This window comes from Cynocephalus volans, chromosome 12 (assembly GCF_027409185.1).
Source record: "Cynocephalus volans isolate mCynVol1 chromosome 12, mCynVol1.pri, whole genome shotgun sequence".
In the NCBI taxonomy this organism is placed as follows: Eukaryota; Metazoa; Chordata; class Mammalia; order Dermoptera; family Cynocephalidae; genus Cynocephalus; species Cynocephalus volans.
The window spans coordinates 81,022,935-81,047,880 of record NC_084471.1 but is presented as its reverse complement, the minus strand read 5'-3'; the positions used below and the strand labels follow the sequence as shown (position 1 = coordinate 81,047,880).

The window sequence follows — 24,946 nt, the reverse complement described above, 5'->3', positions numbered from 1 at the left end:
ATTTCTGGAAAAGTCACTCACTGAGTTAACTATCTGGATATTTCTATGAAGTTTCCATTTTGTTTACACTGTCTCATCTAACATTACTCTTCTAGTTTTACGGTAAATTATTTTCCAGAAGTAACTGTATTTAAATTATGGTCTTAAAAAGTAAGTTCTGGCCTGTTTTGGGGTCTAAATTCTTATAGAACAAAATATGTGATAATCAAGGAAATTAGATCCTCATTTAATTATCTTCTTAATTTTCTGGGATTATGCACAGGGCTAGACCAAATAAGGACCAACTACGTCTTTTTCTGTCATAAGTATTCAGAATAAGAGATGGAGGAGCAAAGGTAACTAGAATAAAACTGCAAAATTAAGGAAATGTAGACGTAGTAAATTTTTAAAGTTTGCTATCCAATTAAATTCAGTATATGTTTGTACATTGTGGGTGCGCGTGCATGCACGCATGGGTGCTAGAAAAGATAGATGTAACTGAATATACTGAAAATTTACATGGAGAGGTTCTTTTTCCAGAGAGTGGCTGGTATTGATATTCCATGAAACCTTGCCTTTAACCTTGTGGCTAATTAGGAACAAGACTGATGGTTATAACCTTTCTTTCTAAAGTACAGTTTTCTTCCTCTGATCATTCCCCTCCCCAGCTAGATTTACAGTTGTAAGTGACAATAAAAGTTTCTTTTAAGATGGCTATAAATTTTAGTACATAAAAAGATATTACACATTCATCAAACCACATTTACTATCCCATGACATGCGGGAAAAAGTGAAGTAACTGGTAGGAGAAATGTATTACCAATTGCTTTTCCACTTTAACCAGCATATGTAGACATAAAATATAATTAAGAAAATGGAATATGTTTTATAATGTGCTATAGTAATGTGCTGTCATTTTATCCTATCATCCTAAACAAAATGACAAATTTTGGAGTGATCTTCACAATGCAAAACAATTAGATTGTGTCAATAAGACTAAAGTGACAAGTTTTATAAGCCTTTCTCATAAGTAAATGGTTAACAAACTATATTAACTCAGGAAAATGACTTTTCAGGGCTTTATGAATTCATGCTCTTAATATGACTATATTTTTAAACGATGGAGACGAACTAGTGATAGAATGATGAGCTACAGACTGGGGGAGACATTCAAACACCTACTCATCTCTAAACAGCTCCTTAAGTGTGACTTTCTGCAGAAAATTTTCTCAACCTGCCAAGGCAAAGTAGTTGAGCAACTCAGTGCCTCCGTAACAGTCTGTTCATACCTCTTTTACACTTCTCATTAAAGGTATCGTCATTATCTCTTCAGGTGCCTATCTCTACTAAACCCAGAGCTCCTCCAGGACAAAGACAGGTCCCATGCCCCTTTGAAATTTCAGAGATGTAAACAGTGCTTTGGATATAGCAGGCAATCAACAAGTACTCAAGGAATAATGATAGGGTTGGATAAAAGCAAGAATTAAAGGCAGACTAGTGGTAAAAGTCCAAGAAGCCTGGACTAGTTGCCATTCTCAAGTTTCTGATAACTAGTTCTATAATTGTGGAAGAGTCTCTGGCACTTATTTTTTTCACCTGAAGAATGAGACTGCAGACAGGCTGCCTAGATGTGTTTGTGTTTGGCCCAAAGTGTTTTCCAAAACTTTGAATCTCACTGCTCATGGGGAAAACATTTTTGCCATTCCCTAGTCTGACAGAGCCCTGACATTCTCCATGGTCTTACATCTGCGCACTTAAGTGCCTGCCTGACCCCTGAAGGAATTTTAATTTATCACCTCTAAATTGCTTCCATCTCTTGTCCTTTAAGAGAAGAAAGAAGGATGGGGGAGGAGGAGGGAAGAAAGAAAAGAAAGAAGGAAAGAAAGACAGAGGAGGAAAGAAGCTATAAGAATGATACTGAAGAATGAATAAGTAGTGATAAATCACTGGCAGAAACTTCAAACTTACCCATAGTAATAACCATTGGTCTTATTTATGCTATATCCAAAGGTCTTCCAATCAATGATGTGGAACATACAGATTAAAGAGCCAAGTCACACCAATTTCCAAGGAAATGATACTATGAACCATAGTATGAATTCATACCAAATCAAAAAGACGTTTACAATGGGTGTGTGGGTGTGTGTAGGGGTAGGTATTGCTTTTTTGGTAAATTATAATTTTATGGCTATCAAATAAATCTTTTGGATTTTGAGATATTTGGAAGTGTATCCTACTAACTGCAATAAAGTATCAAATATTTTAAGTAAGTTACACTTCTTACTCGAAGTAAATAAAGACAATTTTGAAAAAAAGAATAGGATATTTTATTCTCCACTCAAAAAACAAAATAAAAACCAAAAGACAAAAACAAAATGCCAAAGTTTTGTAACACCTTCCAAGAAAACAAACAAATTGTTTCTCCTTTGAAAAGGGATGTTTGTGGGGAAATATGCCTCTACCCCTGTTAACCATGTTTTGATGTTAAAGTAATAAACTAATGGAAATCTAGTGGTAGGGGTGTACTGGTAAGTATTTAATTATTAGCTTTCAGAGGGTGGGGGTGCAGGAAGATCTATGATTTGCAGCATTTGCTAATTTTTTAGTGAAAATACTCCCATCATGGGTGGTTTAAAGCTACCAACATGATGTCACTGAATAGGGAGTTATTAAGAGATATCACTAATCATTCTCATGTGCTCACTATAGCACACATTGAAGTGTACTTATTTTTCTCTCCCAACTTAGATTTTACTACTCATCCTGCACGTGTGATATTTAAGAAAAAAATTGAAATTTGCACGAGCCCATTGTTACTCTTATTGCAAAATTTGAATTACCTTTTAGTGAGTGACTTTAATCATGAAAAGTATGTAATTACAAAAGAACCTAAAGAAAGCATCAAAGCCCATGGTAAATGCTGCTGCAGGCAGATGCTAATCCTGTAGACAAATGATCTGATACTTGACAAATATGGTCTATACCTGACAGTATTAGTCTTTTTGAAGGATAAACTGTGCATGCTCTCCTACATGAATGTGATCTCACAGAACTGGAGCCACTGCCACAAGTTCATTAACAAAACAAACATTTTACCTGCAGTGTAGATTCACTCAGTACCATTGCTATATGCAGACTAGAGATGATCTCAATGCCAAGTCTAATAAAGAGAGAAAGTCACTGGAGTATGCAGAAGATTTTCTCCAAAGTAGATTAAAGGAATTTACTACAGTAATCTAAGTCAAAAACAACGCCAAAAATACTACTAATGTTGCCAATTCAGTTTATTGTTGGCTCTGAACCCACTGAAGGAGAGAATACTTCAAATGGATTTGTAGCAATTAAGATATTTGCTAACATTTATGATCTTTTTATGCAACTAGGATTGGCTTTTACTAGTACCGTCAATACCTGTTTTAAAATCTTTCTAGAGTAAGGTGGGGACGTAAATAAGCAGACATCTCTATTGTCATGGAAATTGACACTATTTGATTGCAGGTTCCTTGGAGGTCTTTTCTTACATTCTCACTGACATCCTGAATATTCTCCTAGTGGCCTTTATACTGGTTGTGACAACATCTACCCTGAAGTAGTCTACACATCGCCATCTCCTCTCTTGGAAAGATGTACTTTATACACTTCATCTTCTGTATCTCCTCTGATTATATGAAACCTGGTGCAGAGTTTCACTTGCTCAGAACTTCAGAAACAAAAACCTTGAAATGCAGATACAGTGCCCAAACTGAGAACTGAATCTGACTGTAATTTGGTCTGACCCTGTGATGTTGTGAGACTGTGGAGGGCAGAGGTTTTATCCACGTCAGCACAGTCTGTGGACAAGTGATACATTAATGTATTTAGCATACTGATGAAGAGCTTTGGCTTTGAAGAAATACTTCCCGGATTTGAATTCCACTTTTATTACCACCTGTATGACTTTGGGAAAATCACCTAATCTCTCTGAGCCTCAGTTTCCTCATCTATAAAATGGGGAAAACTACTTTATAAGGGCTGCTGCTGAGAATAAACTGAGAAAATCCTCATAAAGTGTTTCAAACAGTTTCTAGAACATAATACACAATAAATGTTAGCTATTATTGTTATAAATTAGATATACAGATGAAATAACTGACATTTTAGTAAATATATATATACCATGGCACCCGATTTTCCACATTTTTGCCATATTCTGCTTTTGGAAGCAGTTCAAATCAGTGGCTTGGACTGTTTTGCAAACACTGTTTAAAATGGTGTCATTCTGACCGTAGTGTATTCAGCTATTACATGGTCTGGAAAACGTGTGCCAACTAGGACACTGCTTCACCCAAACCACGGGTGCATTTCCACTCCTTGTCCATAAGGAGAAACTACAGGAAGAGATTTATAACTGACATCCACACCTTTAGATTTTCACCTTCTCAGTACACCTTTCCTGTTGATACTATAACTATTTTTCTTCATACAAACCTTACCATATCTCTGTCCTCCACACTAGCTAATTTTGCTTATACAAGATAAAAACTAACTCCTTAACATGACCCTCAAGGGCCCCACAATCTGGCTGTTGCCCGTTTCTAACTTCGGTTTGATTACTTTTTACCACAAACTCCATAACTCATGCCAGACTTCATTATTCACCTAATTCACCAGTACTTTCATTTGCTCAGTCATTTATTCATTTATTCATTCACTTAAATACTTTACGGTTACTTTCTATCAGGCAGAAACTTTGCCAGGTGTTAAAGATTAAAGATTAAAAAAAACAAAAACAAAACAAAAAAACCCCCACAGGCTTAGCTTTCAAGGAGTTCACAGTCTAGTAGAAAAGGTATATAAATAACTCATCATGAAACAGTAACGCGATAAAATCTACAACACTGATGACATGCTTATAAATTCCTGTTTGAACTCTTACGAACAAGCAATGGCTTTTGCTGGGAAACTGGAAAATGTTTTACAGAAAAGGTGAACTTTATCTTTGATGTTAAATGATTAAGAGATTGAGTACTCAGTAGGCAGGTAATAGGAGCAAACGAAATTAAATAAAGCCTTGACTCTACAAAAGTACCCATGACATCTAGGGAAAAGCAAGCCCTTTGGTGGGTATAAAGTATTTTCCTGGGAGAAAAAGGTGGTAAAGTAGGTTATGGATAGACTGAAAAAGGTTGTATATGCTGTAATGGACCAAGGTGTCTTCCATTTTTGTCTTGTTTGCCAAGTAAGCATTTCCATTCCTCTTGTAATAGTAACACACCTTGCCATCCTTGCTATAATGCAGTTATCTGATCCAGGCTTGGCCAATCTGGGCAACATTGGCTCAAATGATGAGCACATTTCCAAAGCAGGGCCAGGAATAAACCTTCCCTATGATTGGCACAGTCATTTAAAGAAAGAAGTGCATTTTTTTCTGCTGTGTGGGTAGCAAGGGCCACCTGTGATCAAGTTATCTGATCAATAGGGAAGACTTGTTTGCATTTGCAGAGAATGAGCCCATGATGCAAAAAGAAGAGCAAACGGAGATGAGATACAGATAGAAAACGACTGAGCTCCAGGGATGCTGAATTTCTGTCCCAGTCTTCGAGGCCTAAGTTCCTGGTAAACTTCCTTCACTTCCATAAGGGACCATCGACATCTCAGCCACATAAGCCAATGAATTACTACGTGGTGTCAGTGAGCTTGAGTTTGGTTTCTGCTATTTTTGATGGAAAAAGCCCTGACGGAAACATCTGCCATATTAAGAACTCTGTTTTACATGGTAAAAGCAGTTCCAGATGGATTCGAGGGAAACCATTTAGGAAGTTTTTATGCCTTTCAAGAATGTGGTCCTGTATCTTTAGAGAATTTCTGACTACTGAAATAGTCCAGTAAGGCCCAGCTCATTGGGTATCTCTTCTCTAGTTAGTGCCTTTCTGGTCTCACCTGGCATGAATGATCCTTTGTTCTGCATTCCTGTTGTGCTTCACTGGTAACTCTGACATCATGGTTCTCAAAGTTCAACATCCATCAGAATCACTTGGACGGCTTCTTAAAATTAGATTGCTGGGCCCTACCCTGAGAGTTTCTGATTAATAGAAACTCCAGGAATTCTAGCAAGTTCCAGGTACTGCTGGTGCTGCTGGTCCAGTGCCATGCTTTGAGACCTGCTGCTCTGACACATTTCATTGTAGCTGTATTCTAGTTCATTTGCTCATTGTATCCCCTGCTAGATTAAAAGTTACTTAAGGATTTTCTTACCCATCTTTGGACAACTCCCACTAGTAACACAACGCTTTGCACAAAATTGGTATTTAATATGTATTAACTATGGAGATAGAATAAACATCTCATAATAAATTCCCTCAGTTACCATCCAAACAGTCTCTCGAAAAGTGAACTGTGTAACTAGAGAAAGGATTGAAAGGCAGAAAATATACTGACTTCTTTTGGGCTGCCCAATCTTGATTATATCTTCTATCTGGGGGGTGGGGTGGGGGTGTAGAGAATGGCATTACCTTAGGCATCCGGTGACATTGTAGAATATATCAAAATCGAGCAAACCATTTGCTTTGGGGTAGTCTCCTTCAGGCCACCCCGAAAAGGGGATGATGATATTATCAGTCAGGGTAAGCAAGGCTTCTGTTATCATGAGATTCTTGAGTTTGTCGTTAGAGGACAAATTCCACAGCAAACCTAGAAAAAGCACAGTGTTACCATGGAAACAGTGCAGGGTGGGGTCAAAATGACTACTAAAAAGTTCAGTTAAGGCCATCACCTACAGGGCTGTGACTAGTTATAAAGAAAGGGGGAGGGGAGACAGCCCCTTTCTCAACTGAATCTGTTCAGAGCTCATTGGATGGCAATGGAAGCCTATCCATGAGAATAATTTTGTATATATATGTACGTATGTGTGTGTATATATATATATATTTAGAGAGAGAGAGAGAGAGAGAGAGAGAGCACGCTTATGATGTAAAACTATGCAGGTTTAAATTAACCAGGGATGTGAATGAAAGCCAGAAATACTTAAACATTTATTGTGGTTTATCTTAAAAGACCCTACCACAAAGTTGACCTCAATGGGATAATAAACTCTGGACTCATCAACAGGGAGGCTTGAAATGGTCCAATTGTAACCAAGACTTCAACATTTTGAAAGCATTACATTTTTCCCCCATACATGGGAAGAATATCTCCCTGCTTCCTGTTGCGCACTACCTATAACTTTCACCTGACATTTTGCCTCCCAATAATAGCTAGAAGGTCCTGCAGAAGGCCTTTCGCTATGCCTGTCAACAGGAGGCTGATCAATATCACCAATTAATGTTTATTGACTCCTACCCAATGATAGAGTTATGTCCTCCAGGAATTTATGCTGGGTACCTCATGTCTTTCTTATTTTAGAGTTTGGCAGTGAAGGAGAGAGAAGATATCTATCTGCCAACCTGTATGATCTAACTATTGGTATAAGACTAGAATCACATTTACTCATTTAATTGTCCTTGTCTCTTAAATCACCCACATTAAAGGAAAAGACCATATAAGCCAATCAGGAAGAAATTAAGATATACTGTACTTTCCAGGGTATTTGTAGGATAGAGATTGAAGCTTGGTACTGAGAGAGAATAGAAAGTGGCATATATTTTTAGGATTTTTCTTATAAACTTGGTGCTGAAATACTTCCCATTGAGTGAAAGAACTATATTGCTTGCTCATCCAGTGACTCCCAGCAGGTGTAAAGTGCCTTGCCATCTTTCATACCTCAACAGGTTACCCTAATTTACTATGAGGAAAGGGGAAAGAGAGAGGGAACAGAAAGAGAAGGAATGACTCTTCCCTTTCTATGCTATCCCCCTTACTGCCCAGGCAATAATTCCCAATTGTTAAATTTACTGCGTTGTCTGCAACGAAGGAAAGAGGAAGCATAGGTCTACAGGGCAATCTACTTTATGAAAAAGCAAACATGGCAGTCTTGGCTGAATTATGTGGTGATATCATCTCCCCTGATTTTAATGGCTGAAATAATAGTCTGTATGGCTAAAGCTTGGTAATTATTTGACTGTACTTGTATTTGGCCCAATCAATTAGAACACTTTAAGCCTAATGCAGTCGTTTGGGCTTAAATAGTTTGTGTTGGCTTTGTACAAGTAACTAATTTTTGAAAGAGTAACCAAATTTCCACTGTAGCCTACACTAGCTTCCTTTAGATACAGTGACACTGGGTGCAGTGTCTCATGAGGACTAGATTTCTGGCTTATGGGAGGTCTTTTCCTGATCAAACTAGCATTTAGGGTTAGCCATGAGCAGTGTCCCTCAGCCACAGGTTTTGCAACACAATGACTTCATTCCTCCCACTTCATCTTAAGAGGCCCTGGAAAGGGGACAGATAGAATAAAACTCAGAAGGTGGTTGAAAACCATGTAAAGGCAGGTCTGAGGTTGAGTTCTGGTTACTAAGCTACAAAAGAAAGTTAGAAAGAAAAGAGAAAAGAAAAAAACGCTTCCTGAATTCTAAATAACAAATTAACAGTCTATGCCTGCCAGAGGCTTAAAAATGTGAAGCATATGACATTTCCTCTTTTTAAAAAGGACCACACAGAGCCTCAAAGGAAAAGTATACCTTAAAATAAAACCCAGAGAGGATTGATTTGAACAAAGGGAGTGGAATTTTCCTTCAATAGTCAATTTCCTTTATAGCTTGCATGCCATATTAGTTTTACAGAAGTATATTGGTTGGGAAGTTTTAGTATAATTTTCAAGTTTTTAATGTAAGATATTGTACAGAATGTCATGCCTGTCAAATTTCTGGATGACATGAAGCTGGGAAAGAGCTGAAATGTTCAACAGAGATTCAGGATTATATGTACTTACACACACACCCTCTCATACGTACTCATACAAAATCAGTAAATAACCAATGGCATATTGGGAAAATATGTACAACAACATGAGAAATAGGGTTAATACTTTAAGATACAGAGTTCTTCTAAATCATTAAAAAATAAAACACCAGCAGAAAAATTGGGAAAGTACTTATTACAAAACCAAAATCTATTAGGGGCTAATATACATAGAAATGCATATTCTTTAGTAAGTAAAATAATGTAAATTTAAACAGCTAGATATCATTTTCTGTGACTACAGAAGGCAAAACCAGAATCAATGAATGGAAATTCTAGGAAAGGAGATTCTGGCTCACTGAGAGACTAAACTTCTAAGAAAGCTTTGAAGAAAACAGAAAGACCTATTTGTAAGATCCAGCTCTATTACCAGAGCAGATATAAATTAGCTCATCTTTTGTCAAAATGTTGGCAAGGGGTTTTATCCTGAAATTAGAATGTTAGACTAGATGAGCAGTTTCCAAATGAATCCAGCGACAAATCAGAATCACATAGTCTTGGGCCACAGCCCAAATTTACTGAGCCAGAGTCTCAGGATGGATTCCAGGAATTTATATTTTAAAAAATGATTCCAATTTCTGGCATTAGGAAACCAAGGGATGAGAAGATTCTGAATTGATGTCCCTTTTAATGATGAGATTTGATTCCCTAATATAATGTATAGGGTTCATGTTTTTATTTGTCTCACCTTTAACACCTAGTTAATTTATTCATAGTGCCTAAATTTCCATTATTATAGTTCTTTGTTGCAGTTAGTCTGCCTGTAGTTTTCTACCACAAACCTCTGCTTCTAGCCAAAAAGAAAGGGAAGTGGATTCCATTAAGGAATACAATTTGAATAATTAGCAATTATAAAACAGATTATGGTAACTCTATTATTCAGAAATTTATTGCCAACTGTGATGTTTGCAAAAAACAGCTAACTAGTAAAGAGATCTTACAGATATTAAAACCCACGTAGAACAATTCTGCCCTCTAGTACAGGACATATAGTTATTTACTTAAATTGACATTAACACTTAGGTAGCAAAACTTGCAAATTTTATGCTGAAATGAATCCCTATCTTCAGTGAAAAGGCGGGAGGAGAAGGAGGAGATTACAAGAACAACAAGAGAGAGAATTGCTTCTATTCAACCTTGTTTTTCAAAGTGGTCACAAAGCAAGAGGAATTTTTTTTCTTTCTTATAATTCCCCTTGCATGGATCTCCTTTCACCTAAATTTTATAAATCTTATCTGGAATATCAGATTATTGCAAAGGCCATTTATTCCAAGTAATATATATAAACCCAGGGCATGTTGTTGTACATTATGAATGCAGAATAAAATAATGTACAATTACTTAAAGAAGGTGCATAGAGTATTTTATAGTAAAACATTTTAAATGCTTTATTAAAATACAGCAATCCAATGAAATATTTCCATAAAATATGCAGAGATCAATATGCACTTTCAACAAATTTCACTGACAATCATCCCGACTCTTCCTTAAGCAATATGCATAAGAGAGACAAAAACCCCTGCTTCATTCTTATCATGACCTGTTTTAATCCAAGGCATATCCCCACTCACTCCAGCTCACTACTCAGTGACCTTGAAGATGAACTTCTGAGACTGGGATGTGCTGTTCTCATTTCAATTACAGTAACATTACCACACTCACTTGGTCAGGGAGAGAGGGAACAGTCTCATAGGGGAAAGTCTTTGATCCTCAAGTCCTTCATTGGAAGAGGGAAGAGTTTCCCTCCTAGATCGATACTGAAAATGCCAGAAAGGTCAGTGAGTTTACATTCTTCCCCAGTGAACAAAATTCTCATGCTGGACTTCTTATTCATACAGATGGTTCATTTTTATAATTTGGCCAGAAAAATAAGGGTATTATCTTAAAAAACACCTGATTGTTTTATTTTATTTATTTATTTATTTCTATTTTAACTCCTCAATATACATTGTAGCTGATTTTAGTGACCCTTTAACCGTTCCTCTTTTCCCCTTTTTAAAATTATGTTAATATAGATATTTCCAGGCCACAAGGCTCTTTTTAACATTTGGTCAGACATCCACAGCTTACACGAGCACTGCAGTTGGTACAACAATTAAATATACAGGCGTGACATATGTGACAGCCTAATATTAAAAGATGCAAAGGTAGTTCAGAGAAGCCCCTTCTTCAAAACTCTGCTGAAGGGGGAGGGACGACTGAGGGTCAAGTATGGAAGGATGGCATTGAAATGCTTCAGAGAGCTAGCCAGTTAGCTCTGTTGTTAGCTCAGTTTGGTAACAGCCTCGTGTTATAACACCAAAGTCAAGGGTTTGGATCCCCCATACTGGTCAGGTGCCGGAAAAAAAAAAAAAAAAAAAAAAAAATCCAAGACAAAAGCAGAGACAAAGATATCCAGAAAATAGACATGGAACAGTATTTTCTTTTTAGAAAGAAATCACTAGAAGCAGAGTGGAAAATAGACCGGCAATGTGCAAGAGCAGAACAGAGAGACGAAGACGGCTGCGCCAAGACAGAGGCAAGAGGAGAGACAGGAAGGGTCAAAGAGGAGCAAGGCAGAGCACTCTGATCCAAGTCTCAAAGACAAGCCCCTTCCCAAGGAAGTATAAAAATGACTTGTCATGTGCCCCAAAAGGAGTAGGTAGGATAATATAGCAAAACACTCAGATAAAACTGAGTTCAAACTTGGGCTTTGTTCTTTACTAGTTGTGTAGCCTTGGGCAATTTGCTTAACCCTTCAAGCCTCATCTTGATCATATGTAAATCATCAGTTATGCTCCCACCCCTTATGGAGCTGTCAGGAGGAACAAAGATGAAAAATAGAAAGCCCCAGCTTTGACTAACACATAACAGTGGCTCAATAAAAAGTCTAAGACACAGACCAATAAGAAAAGATTCCCATATAGGGTTACTTGCTTTGTGTTTCTAAACAAAGATATAAACTGGTCTATGTTAGATCAGCAATTTATTTCTGAGTCCCAAAAGGACTAATTTAGCTCTTCTATTAGTACAGCTAAAGGGAATAATTTAGAAGGATTTGTAGTAAATGTTCAAATATCAGTTCAGTTCAATTAACATCCAGTAGGGATGTTTGGCTGGCACTGGAAATCCTGGGTAATGCACAATCAACTTCATTTATCAGCTCTATGGATTACCTAATGATGCCTGGATGGTTTCTACGGCACCGATATCACAGAATGTTCTCTGACTTTAGTTTCCTTTTGCCTGGGCAAGAGAAGAGGATGTATGGTTCAATGGATTTCTTTCACACACACACACACCCCCACACACACCCTCCCGATGTTGCTAACTACCATGAACCCTAACTCCAGGCTCTTTTCCAAGTTTCCTCTAAATCACCAGCAGCTTCTTTCTGCCTCTTTGCTTTGCTAGTGATGTTCACTTTGTCAGGAATTACTTTCATTCTCCTTCAGAACACCAATTCAAAGCCCATCCCTCTTTTAAGATCCACAGTGAAACACACCTCCTTCATGAAATCTTTTCTGACTAAAACGGGAGAATGTTTGATTCTCTCCTGTGGTTCATTACTACATTTTCATGAAGAAAATGTTAGTTTCCAAATGTGAGGTTTGTTCTTTTATTTTTAGGCCAACCATCACATAATCTTTCATGGTTTAGTGGTTGGAAAAATAAAATCCATAACCTCCCTAGGCTGTGATTCTTAGTACTTGACACCTGAAAGCTGTTCTGTAAATGTTGGCTGAATGGATGAGATCGCTCTTAATTTCTGCAGGTATTTTAATGTAAGTTTTGGATATGAAAGGAAATCTCTCAAGGGACATGACAACATTCCAGTAGAAGGATAGCATGGTACAACTGTTCATACAGTTTTAGAAAATTAAAATGTATCAAAAATAGAAAAAAATGTGATATTTTAAGACATAAATAAAAGTGATATAATGACTTTTTTTTATAGAAAAAAATAAAAACTTGTATAACAAAGTGAGGAAGGCAGAAGTGCAAAATATACTCAGTTCAATTTAAAACAATATTTATGGAGTACCTCCTTTTAAAGTAAGTATTTAGCAGAACACTGAAAGCTATTATCACTATTTTTAAAAAACTTTTATATATGTTGAAAAGTGTTATCTTCTTTGAGCCTTGGCTTCCTCATCTGTAAAATTGAAATTCAAAATCCAATAGTACCTAGAAACCGAAGGTTTTTCTGATAATTAAATTAAAAAATATATGTATATCACTTGAGACATTGAAGATACTTAATAAAAAGCTTCCCCAAGGTAATACTACTGATGACTGTACTCAGTAATGCTTCCTGCTCTCTTTGTAGTGTGCAGGGAGCCTGAGCAGAGAGCTAATGGTGATGGCAGGGTGGGTGGTTTCTGCTGGAACATTAGCAGACCATTTCTCGTCTACCATAGGCACGAATCATTTAAATGAAACTAACCCCTTTCTTCATGCTTCAAGGACATACTCCCAAAATCGTTGCTTTAATTCTCTCTGACAATTTCATCTTTCCGATTCACTGGGCAGAAGAAGATATGTATTTGTTCAAATCAAGTATTTAAACGGAAATATGAAGTAGAGAACTAAAATACATATCCAGCCCAGCCTCTCTTTTCTTTTTCTTTTTGGGATTGAGGGGCAGGTGAGCTAGGGAGGTGGTATTGACAGGAGTCCATGTGATGGAAAGATTCGGAAAAATAGTTTCTGATATTTTGACTAATTTGATTAAATAGATCCTCCACATTAGGAAACTATTTGTCCATTTTACTTTCTTTGTATAGATCCAGCAAGCTGATCGCTGAGTAAATAGTAGAAATAATTGGGTGTGGTGCTTGCCGGGTTTGCTCAGAATATTTTGGACACCTGAAATAACATTGAAACCCCACACATTCTCAAACTACAAAGTGGGCTATTAGTGAATTTATGCAGAATTTTTTCATGCAGTGAGTCTTGTCAAGAAGTTGTTTTAAAGACATTTAATCAAAGGTGCATAGTTTCTAATAAAAAAATATTAAGTAAAAGCCTCAGAATATTTTCTCCTTCAGAAACAAGGAATTCAAACATGGCTCAAATCTGGGGCCTCAGCCAGGAGGTAACAATGTTCCTTTAAAGCCATCTCATGGCTAACAATGAGCCCATCAATCATTTGTTCCAGGAAACATAAGAGAAACAGATGACATAACACATCTGGCTAGGGTGCACTGTGTCATGCTCTTTAATGTTCTGTAGGCACTACCTGTTATTTGCTTTTTAGTCTCCAAGTCTCTGGTTTGCTTCAGCACCTGGAGCAACCGAGGTACTCCATTTAGTTCTGCTACCTCCAACTTGTTGTCATTGTCTTCAAATACCAAATTTCTCAAGGCCCCACACACGGCTCGCTGAACATCTTCATTCTGAACTTTGAGGAGCTGCAGAAGCTTGGGGATGCCACGAAGCTGATTAACCTGGGGAAGAAGTAGATGCATATTTCCAGTACTTATAAATTTTGATGTGACATTAAGATATTCAATGTAATAGGAACAGATGAAGTTCACTGATGTTGATTATAACCCTTCTCAGTCAAGAATTATCTGTGGCACAACTTAAGACTCACGCTGCACGATATAGCCCTGCTATAAGGCAGTATCTGTTATCAAGGAGCTTAGAATAAATTTGTGAAGTTAAGACAAAAACCCATGAAAGAACTGAAGGGGAAAGTTAAGTGATGATGGGTATATAAGTGCTGGTAAGGTAGATAAAATGAGTTAAGTGATAAAAACCTTGAGCATAATAAAAATAAGGAGACTTGGGAATCTGGGGAGTAAGAAAAATTTTATGGAAGAACCCCAAATTACTTGTTTTTCCTATGATAAAACTTTACAGTCCATATAAAATAAATAGAAATGAATTTTTATCACAGCAACCTTAGTAGTAATGCAAACTAATCCTAAATGCATGCTATTTTTATAATCAATTGTTTTGAATATTTAAAAAGATTTATATAAATTATGTAAGCATTTTAACTTAAGTAAACAACATAACTTTACACTTTTTAATGTGCTATTTTAAAAAATATTTCTTCTATCCAAATATGCAAGAAAGAGCATGCTGTCTAATACAGAAGGGAAACTAGGAATGGAAAATAGATATACATGGTTTAGATTCTGAAATCTATGGCTGTTTAAGAAGAGGCCAAATAGTGCCAGTCTGAGCAAGGAGATTTTGTTTTAGGTGGCAAATAAACATCTAAAGAAATTAAGAGATATACACAGGAGTTGGTGAAATGAAATGTTAAGTTGTAGACTGAGGGCCTCCCTTCTCACAGACTTCCATTCATTATCTGACTTTGATATTTTTAAGTTGGCAAAAACTTCTGGTAAAGATCTCAGTCATGTTCACCATCTTAATGCAGAAATTTTGAGGAAATAAATTCTCATGAATGGGCATGAGCTTTCCCTTTCGGATGAAGTTTGTCACTTATAAAGGATGCCCTAACTGCCAGCAGTTTATGCTCAGGGGAGAGTTGCACACCTGGCCCAGGGGCATATTTGTATATTTCGTATGTATCAAGCTCCAGCCTCCCTTTCATAGATAGATAAATGGTATTTAGGTCACTGCCTTGCAATCTTACTTCTTTTGTTAGGACTGGGGAGAAGCTAGCAAGATAGGAATTAAAGTCAGGATTGTAAAATATTCAAATAATAAAAATAACCGTAATAATAATAACAAAGCAAAAATAACAGTTGCTCTTCCTCCTAGTTCTATCATTAAGAGGTATCAGCATCATGTTAATGGTTTAATATACATTATCTAATTATAGCTTGCAAGAACCTTAAGAAAAATTACCTTAAGAAATGCTTCACTGGTAGTAATGAGGAGTAATAAGTAATACTTCCACTTATTGGCTCCCTTCTGTTTGTAGAACAGGAGAGAGATGGGAGACTGGCCACAGCACTTTTGTTGGGCTATATCTAAAGCCATTTGAAATATATTTGCACGACAATGCTAATAATAAAGATTTTTTAGCTATCAATTAAATCTGGCCCAACAGATCATCTAATTGATCATTTCATCTATTCCCAATATTACACTTCCTTAAAAGCAAAAAAGCACAATTTATTTTATAAAACAACCTGTAATCCACGTTTTGTTTTGTAGTTAGGTGTTAAGGTGGCTAAACTCATATTTTATATACTTCATGAATACCAGTGAGACCAAATCTTCACAGTAGCAGCATACACATCAGATGCAAAAAGAAAATCCTGTTTGTCTTGAGGTACTTGACAGCTTGAGAAATATTTTATTAATTTATAATTTAGAAATTGCCTTCTTGAAAATATGATGTGAAACAGCTTACTGGTCATATTGCATTTCAAGCTGTGATGATAGGATTAGTGAGAAGTGGCAATTGGAAGCCTCCTTGGCTCTGATGGTTCCCTTACCCTGTCACCTTTATCCTCTTGGTTTTCAGCACTTGCTGAAGCCCAGGAAGAGGGAACTACAGATACACCAATGCTCAGATAAACACTGAAATACAGCTACAGCTCTACTTACTGTATAATTTGACTCCCTAGTGTCTGGCACTTATCCCAAGTTTAAAAATAGACTTTAGTTACTTTTATTCATTTCATTAAGCAAACGGATATAAATCATATTAAATGCAAAAAGCTGATGACATTCTCCTCCTTGCATTTAACTAGAAGATGGTAGATGATGAATCCTGTGCACATCGGGACCAATGTCAAATGTGCTGCTCTTATCCTTTAAAATTCAGGAAAGCGGTTGGGACCAGAGAGGTTTGATGAGTTTCCCAGTTATACCAAATCTCAGGGAATTTTTTTCCTCCCTTTGGCAAGAGGAAAAAGAAACAGACTAACACGCATGTCTCAGAACTTCAAAAAAGCTTTCATTTGAGACAGTTTCTAAATATACAAAAGGGCAGAATCACATATTAGAATTTTAACTTCCTCTCTGGCTTCATTCTGATTTTCTTCCCTGCCAACTATAAAGTAAGTAATGATGAGGATTTCTGTTTGCAAATAAGCAGAGAGAACAAATTGACTCTATTGAGGCAAAGGCTCTCTCACACGGTAGTGCCTTTGCTTCCTTCCCCTGTCTGGAATGTTCTGCCTGCTCTGCCTCTCTTCTGGCAAAGCTCTAATCATCCTACATGATCCAGCTCAAATGTCACTTCCTCTGTGAAATGTCACTCCTGTTCTCTCCTTTCCCTCTCATTAGAATTAATCACTCCCTGTAAATTGGCATAACCTCTCGGGAAAGCAATTGGCAATAAGTGTCAAAACTTTTAAAATATTCACTTCTAGTAACCTGCATTAGGAAACCATTTGAAATGCAGACACAGACTAACATATGAAAACAGTAACTACATTATTTATAACAGTGAAAAATAAGAAATGATAAATCCAACAATGGGGAAAGACTTGTTGATGATTAATGGTCACATATCCATATGTTGAAGTATCCCTGGGAGAGGAAGAGCAGTGTTTGAACTGATAGACATTTTGTTAGTTATACAGTTCCCTCGTTAGTCAAATGGGGACTGTTGTATAAGATTAGCAATCACATGCAATGCACACAGTAGGTACTCAACACATGGAAGATTCTACTATCGACATTAACATGCCACCTTTAAACTGAAGTTTACAAAATACTGTCAATGTTATGAGAAAATGTTTATGATGTGTCATTGAAAAATAATGGAATAAAGTATACATTTCCATTCATAAACACAAGCATAAAAGGAATGAGATTAGGGGATTTGGGAGAAGTGGTGAAGGTATGAGTCATAAATGCTATCTAGAATTTTCTATGTTTACAAATAACAACATATATTTATGCATGCTTTTTAAAATTAAAACAAAAAAATCCCCACAAACAAAGCTGCATGTTCAATTTGATTGCAGATATGTAAATATATGCATTGCAAAAATTAGAGAACAAAACCAAAATGGTAACAATGGTGGGATTATGAGTACATTTTTTTCTTCTCTGTTTATTAATTTCTCAAATTTTTTATAATGAACTTGAATTAGTTTATAATAAGATTTGCAAAATATTTATGGTAGTTATTACTTTGGTGATGAGATTTGAAACAGGCACAGAAATAAGACCATTTTAAGAAGGCTCTTGCAGATTCAATTAAGGGGTTTCTCTTTTATCCTGCAAGCAAGAGAGGCAGTTTTTAGAAAGGTCTTTCTGGGTGCTATGAAGAGACTGGAGTAGGAGTATATAAGAATGGAAACAGGGAGATTAATTAGGAGGAGCTGGATTAATAGATGATGATGACTGGGACCAGGATAGCAGCATTCAGCAGGGAGGAAAAGATGTGGGTAGATTCAAGACACTTTTAGGAGTAGCATTAATAAGACTTGAAGACTATGTGAATATGAGAAGTAAGAAAAAAGAAGGTTCAAAGACTCTGTTCATGTTTTGGTGTCAAACTATCTAGGTGAACTACCATTCGCTGACAAGGAAAATAATATGCTCAGTTATTATCTTTGCAGAAGGTGTTGTGCCACTATCTGATTGCATTTTCACAACAACTCTTTGTAGTGGAACTATTGTTTCCACTTTATAGGTAAGAAAGCTAAGGCTTAGAGAGGCAAAATAATGTGCCCAAGGGCACCCATGTAATTAGGGTGCTGGGATTCAAACCCAGCTTGAGTGGCTCTAGAGAGTCCATGCTCAAACCACCAGTGCCCTACTTTTCAACCCAGCATAAGGAACAAGTTCAGAAGGACAGTTAGAGAGTACAGAAGAAAAATAAAAGATAATGTGTTCATTTTTGGATAAGTAGATGTTGAGTTCAGTGGAAACATCCAAGAAATTGATGGGCAGGTGATTTGGAACCCTGGGGAGAGATAAGGGCTGGAGATGGTGAGTCATCATTATTTAGATCACAAATAGAGCCAGAGGAGTGGATGAGGCAGGTCAGGAGATGGTGTCAAATAAGAAAAGTCCCAGGAGAGCATCTAAGAAACATGGACATTTAAGGGACAGGTAGAGGATAGATTGTTCACAATGGACTTGGAGGAGCCAGAGAGATGGAAAAAGAACCAGGAAACTGTGGGCCAAAAGAAGAAAGCATTTTAAAAAGAAAGAAAGGATCGACAGTGTCAAGTGCTAAAAGTCTTAATCAAAGTAAGGACTGAAAATTTGCCACTGGCTTTAAAAATTGTCATTTAAAATTTCAGTCTTTATGTCTAAATTGTAATTGTCTTTTATATATAAATTTAAAACCTATTGCACCATATTTCATATGAGCAGAATCTTGTTAATGCTCTTGGGTTATAACATTACAATTCTTAGATTTTCCAGGAAGCATATACATTTTTAGCTCTGGATATAATTCTCATGTTTCATTATTCTCAAAACTAGTCTTTGTTCTAGCTTTATCTCTGAATAAGAGATAAGAAGGCAATCACAGCTTCAATCCTATGTGTAACTAGAATAATATTTGTAATCACATTAGTAATTTAAAAGATAGTGAAAATCTAGCTCAACTTGGGTAACAAAAGAAAAATTCAAGTAATTCCATATAATAAAAGAAAAGTACACATACTAATGCCCAGTTTTTAAAAACTGTAAATAAAAAAAGATTTAAACATTTATCTGACTAAGCATAAAAGCATCAATTTTTAGCCCAACTCTCTTCACCTGTATGTATAAAGGATGCTCATTACTAGCTAAATAGGTTTAAAAATCCCTACTCATTCTTCCCATGGAACAAATATATAGGCAAAAGGTCAGTGAGAAATACTCAATAATTATATAACCTTTGAAACTAAAAATCTAGATGTGGGGATAGGTCTTTTAAAGCAATACCTAAGGGCTGAGCCCGTGGCGACGCTCCTGCCACACGTTCGGATCCTATATGGGAATGGCCGGTGCACTCACTGGCTGAGTGCCGGTCATGAAAAAGACAAAAAAAAAAAAAGCAATACCTAAAATACAGATGCCACAAAGAAAAATATTGACAGATTTGACTTCATAAGAATTTTTAAATCCTGCACGATGAAAGACATGGCAAAAGAAGAGTTAAAACACCACCGCCAACAACAAGAAAGCAGGAGAAAATATTTGCCACATATGTAACAATGAATTAATATGCATAACAGGTAAAAAACAAACAAACAAAGCCTCCTACAGATCATTAAGAGAGACACATCTTAGTAGAAAAAATACACAATGAATAAAAAATGACAGTTGACTGAAGAAATGCAAGGTCAAAAAAATATACCAAATGGTACTTAACTTCATAATTAATTAAAGAAATGGAAGTGAAAAAAATCAGTAGAAACTCTTTTGTCTGACCTCTACTTAATTGATCTGCAAGATTAACTAACTACATTCTCTTTCCCCTCTGTGAAACCTATTTGATTCCCATAGTACTATCAAAGCTGGTAGGTTACTACTGTCTGGGGGCCTCTGCACTCCTATTTCTACTTTGAGCTTCATGTTTACCAATAGTAACTTACATTTGTTTCCCAATGTATTTATGTCAGGTGCACTTGTTATTGTAACTATGTAATTTACTTACCTATTCTGTAAATGAATAAAATATGAATATGGAGAGAGTTCTTGTCTCCATGAAAATTAATTTGAATGCTTTGGAAAGACTAGGTAAAGGTGAAGAGCTTTAAAAAGCTCTACAAATTAGTTGTGGGTGAAATTAATGTTAAAGACTAGGAAAATTGTAAAATCTAGAATGATTTTAACTTGGATAATTAGTGCCATTAAGTTCTCATTCTACCTTAATGAAACTTAAACTAAAAAAGGCAGATGATACATAATAGCTATGGTTTATGGATGAAAGATGATGACAAACTCTATGGAAGTGTATGTGTATAATTTTTTAAAAAGATATGCTCTTTGTTTAAACTGAACAACTATTAGTTTTGACTTCAAAATACAAGAAAATTTCTACTATAATGAGATGCCTTTTTTTGCTTAACAGATTAACGAAAACAAACCAAAAAGAATAATGTTTTGTGGTAGTAAATGGTATATAGAAATGGGCACTTTGATACAGTGTTGGTGGGAGTATTAATTTGTACAATTTTGGTAAAACTTATCAGGGAGTTATTTATCAAAATTAAAAATCACTCAATAGTAATAAGGACTCAATTTTCCTTTTGACTGAAACAATTAAAAAACCAGAAAAAACACATGATGGTTTCAATAACTGGACATGAATAAATGATGAATAATGATCCCTTAGAGATAAAAAACAAGCAAGGTGAGCCCTACTATTGCCTTGAGAGAGTTCCCAGGCTATGGGGTGGTAAAGGAAAACCTAAGTGGAATTCAGCAAGTAGAACTGAAGACAGGCTTAGAGTCTGAGAAGATCAAAGAGGTTAGTGTCAGCAGAACAGAGTACCACAGAGAAAAGAGCTGCACAGAAAGAGAACTCCTGATATCTACAAGAGTCCCCCTCTAGTATTTAGTAGAGTATTAATTAGTGCCTGTTTGTGAGGAAACTGTCTGAGACCAGGAAGATGACCACCCAAAAGGATTTAAAAAACAGTTCCTTGTGTTCACACAGGCCTAGGAACAGTGACTATTCTCACCAGCCAGCCAGAAAAACCTCACAATTCAGGATACATCAAGTAGAGTTCTCAGAAGTGTCTTGCCTTAAGAGTAGGGACTAATTAGCTCTAGAATAAATACTGCTCTGGTTCCACCTAACAAATATTAAAAGCAGGATTTGGAAGGAACAAACTGCTTTTAAGTAACTTAACTGCATCCCAGAACAAAGCTCAAGAATATTTACAGAAACATAAAATATCAAGCATCCAACAAGATAAAATTCACAGTGCCTAGTTTCAAACAAGAATTGCCAGGCACACAAAGAAGAAAAATATGACCCATAAATGGAGAAAAAACCAATCAATCAAAATCCATCCAGAATTAAAACAGATGTTAGAATTAGCAGACAAGGATATTAAAGCAGCAATTTTAACCATCTTCCACATGTTCAAAAATCTTGAGCAACAATGGAACACGTTAAGTAGGGACATAGGAGATTTACAAAATGCTCTAACTTTTAGAGATGAATTGCAATGTATGAAATAAACAAATACACTGAATGAGATTAATGGCATATTAAATTGCAGAAGAAAAGATTAGCAAATTTAAAACAGCACTTTAACCTATCCAAAAGGAAACAGAGAAAAGAGACTAAAAAAGAAAAAGAACTCAAGCAGCCTAATATATATGTAATTATAGTTCCCAAAAGAAGAACAGAAAAAATATGTGAAGAATTAATGGTTGAAAAAATTTGTAAATCTGATGAAAAGTAGAAATCTACAAATCGAAGAAGCTCAAAGAACTCCCAAGCACAAGAAACATAAGGAAAACTACACTGAGGCATATTGTTACCAAATTGCTCAACACCAGTGATAAAGAGAAAAATCTTAAAAGCAGCCAGAGGTAGGGGGGGAAAGGCACATTATGTACATAGGAACAAAGATAAGGATGACAAGAGATTTCTTGTCTGAAACAATGCAAGTGAGAAGACAGTAGAGCAACAACTTTCAAGTACTAATATTTTTAAATTGTCAACCTGAGATTCTATGGCCAGTGAAAATATCTTTCAAGAGCAAAGATGAAATTATTTTTCAGACATAAAAAAGCTAAAAATGTTCATTGCCAGCAGACCTGCACTAAAATAAATGTTAAAGAAAATTCTTTAGCTAAAGGGAAATGATAACAGACAGCATCTACACAAAGAAATGAAGAGCACTGGAACAACTTAGAAAAAATGGGCAAATTCCTTGAAAGACACAAATTACCAAGCTCGCTAAATAAGAAATAACTCAAATAGCCCCATATCAATTTGTATTAAGAACCTTTTCACAAAGAAAACTTCAGGTCCAGACGGCTTCACTGGTGAATTTTACCAAACATTTAAGGAAGAAATAAAACCAGTTCCAACCAAACTCTTTAAGAAAATTGAAGAGGAGGGAATACTCAATTCATTTTATGAGACTAATATTACCCTCAATCCAAAATCAGACAAAGACATTAAAACAAAAGAACATTACAGATCATATCTTTTATAAATATAGATGCAAAATCTCTTAAAATTTTAGCAAATCTAATTCAAAAACATAAAAAGTGACAGTACATCATAGCCAAGTGGTGTTTATCCCAGGAACAGAATAACATTTTAAAATCAATCAAGGTAATTTACATAATATAAAAATTAAAATAAAAAACATAAAAATATTTCAATAGATTGATAAAAAACATTTGGCAAAATCCAACATCCATTCCTGATTTTTTAAAAAAGCTTCACTAAAGTAGGAGTGGAAGGGAAATTCTTCAACTTAATATGGTCAGTTATGAAAAACTTACAGGTAGCATTATACTTAATGGTGAAAGAAAGACTTAATACTTTCCACCTAAGATCAGAAACAGAATACCACGTCCACTTTCACCACCTCATTTCAAGATTGTAGGGGAGGTTCCAGCCACTAGAAAAAGAAAAAGAAAGAGAAGGCATCCAGATTGGAAAGGATGAAACAAAACCATCTTTGTCGATGGCGTGATGTTCAATGATGAAAATTTGATGGAATATTCAAAAATGCTACTAGAGCTAATAAGTGAATTTAGTAATATCTTAGGATGCAAGATCAACACATAAAAATCAAATGTATTTCTATATACTAGCAATGAACAAAGATTGAAATAAAAAAAGTACCATTTGTAAAAACATCTAGAAATATGATAAACTTAGGGAAAAATCTGACAAGATATATGAACGACCTCTAGAGTAAAAACTACAAAACACTGCTGAGAGAAATTAAAGACCTAAATAAATGGTAAGATATACCATGTTCATGGCTCAGAAGACTCTCTTTATATATATTTTTAGTTTTTAAGCTCTTTTTAAAAAAAATTTTATTTATTTTTATTGAAACAGTTGATTGTACATATCCCTGGGGTAGAGTTGAATATCAATACCTGTGTACAATATGGGATGCTCAAATCAGGATAATTAGTATATTCAACATTATACTGTGTACTCATTTTTTCATGGCCCTTTAACAATTCCTTGGTTATCCCCCCTTCTCCTCCTCCTTTCCCACCTCTGGTAACTTCAGTTCTGTTCTCTCCTTTTGAAAGTTGAATGTATTATTGTGATTACTGTCTGTCTTTATATATGTATATGTCTCTCTTTTCATTTCTAATGTTTGTTATTTGGGTCTTCTCTCTTCTCTTTTTAGTTAGCCTAGCTAATGGTTTGTCTATGTTGTTTATCTTTGCAACTTTTTGTTTCATTAATTTTTTGTATTGTTTTTATGGGTTTTTATTTCAACTAGTTCTGCTCTGACATTAATTAATTCTTTCCATCTACTAATATTTTGGGATTGGGTTGTTCTTATTTTTCTAGTTCTTTGAGGTGTAGTGTTAGGTTGTTTATTTGAAATCTTTCTGTTCTTTTGATGTAAGTGTTTACTGCAATAAACTTCCCTCTTAGTACTGCATTTGCAGTATCTCACAGGTTTTGGTATGATGTGTCTTTATTTTCATTAGTTTCAAGAAATTTTTTGATTTCCTTTAAAATTCTTCTTGGACTATGTGTCATTCAGGAGCATGTTGTTCAATTTTCATGTGTTTGTATAGTTTCCAGAGTTTTGCTTGTTATTGATTTCTAGTTTTAATCTCTTGTGGTCTGAAAAGGTACTTGAGATTTCAATTTTTAAAAACTTGTTGGTCCTTGATTTGTGACTTAACATGTGCTCTATCCTGGAGAAATGTTCTATGTGCTGATGAGAAGAATGTATGTTCTGTGGTTGTTGGATGAAATGTTTTGTAGATATTTGCCAAATCTAATTGACCAAAATGTAGTTTAAATCCCTGTTGTTTTTTGCCTAGATGATTTATCTGATGTTGAGAGAGAGTTGTTCAGGTCCCCAACTATTATCATATTTGGGTCTATCTCTTTCCTTAGGTCTAATAGTGTTTGCTTTATATATCTGGGTGCTCTGATATTGGACACATATATGTTTATGACTGTTATGTCTTCTTACTGAAGAGATACCTTTAACATTATATAGCAGCCTTCTCTCTTTTTATAGTTTTTGGCTTAACATCTATTTC

At 35.7% G+C, this 24,946-nt stretch overlaps 1 protein-coding gene across 1 annotated transcript in view; it reads right to left on the bottom strand.

Annotated features, from left to right (window-relative positions):
• Positions 1–24,946, bottom strand: part of PKP2 (plakophilin 2) — a 74,042-nt gene that overhangs the window by 22,961 nt on the left and 26,135 nt on the right. Inside the window, exons 5-6 of the mRNA XM_063075587.1 lie at positions 14,076–14,283; positions 6,471–6,648 (exon numbers count right to left, since the gene is read on the bottom strand). Of these exons, the coding sequence (XP_062931657.1) occupies positions 6,471–6,648; positions 14,076–14,283 (386 nt within the window). The remainder of the gene's footprint in view (positions 1–6,470; positions 6,649–14,075; positions 14,284–24,946) is intronic.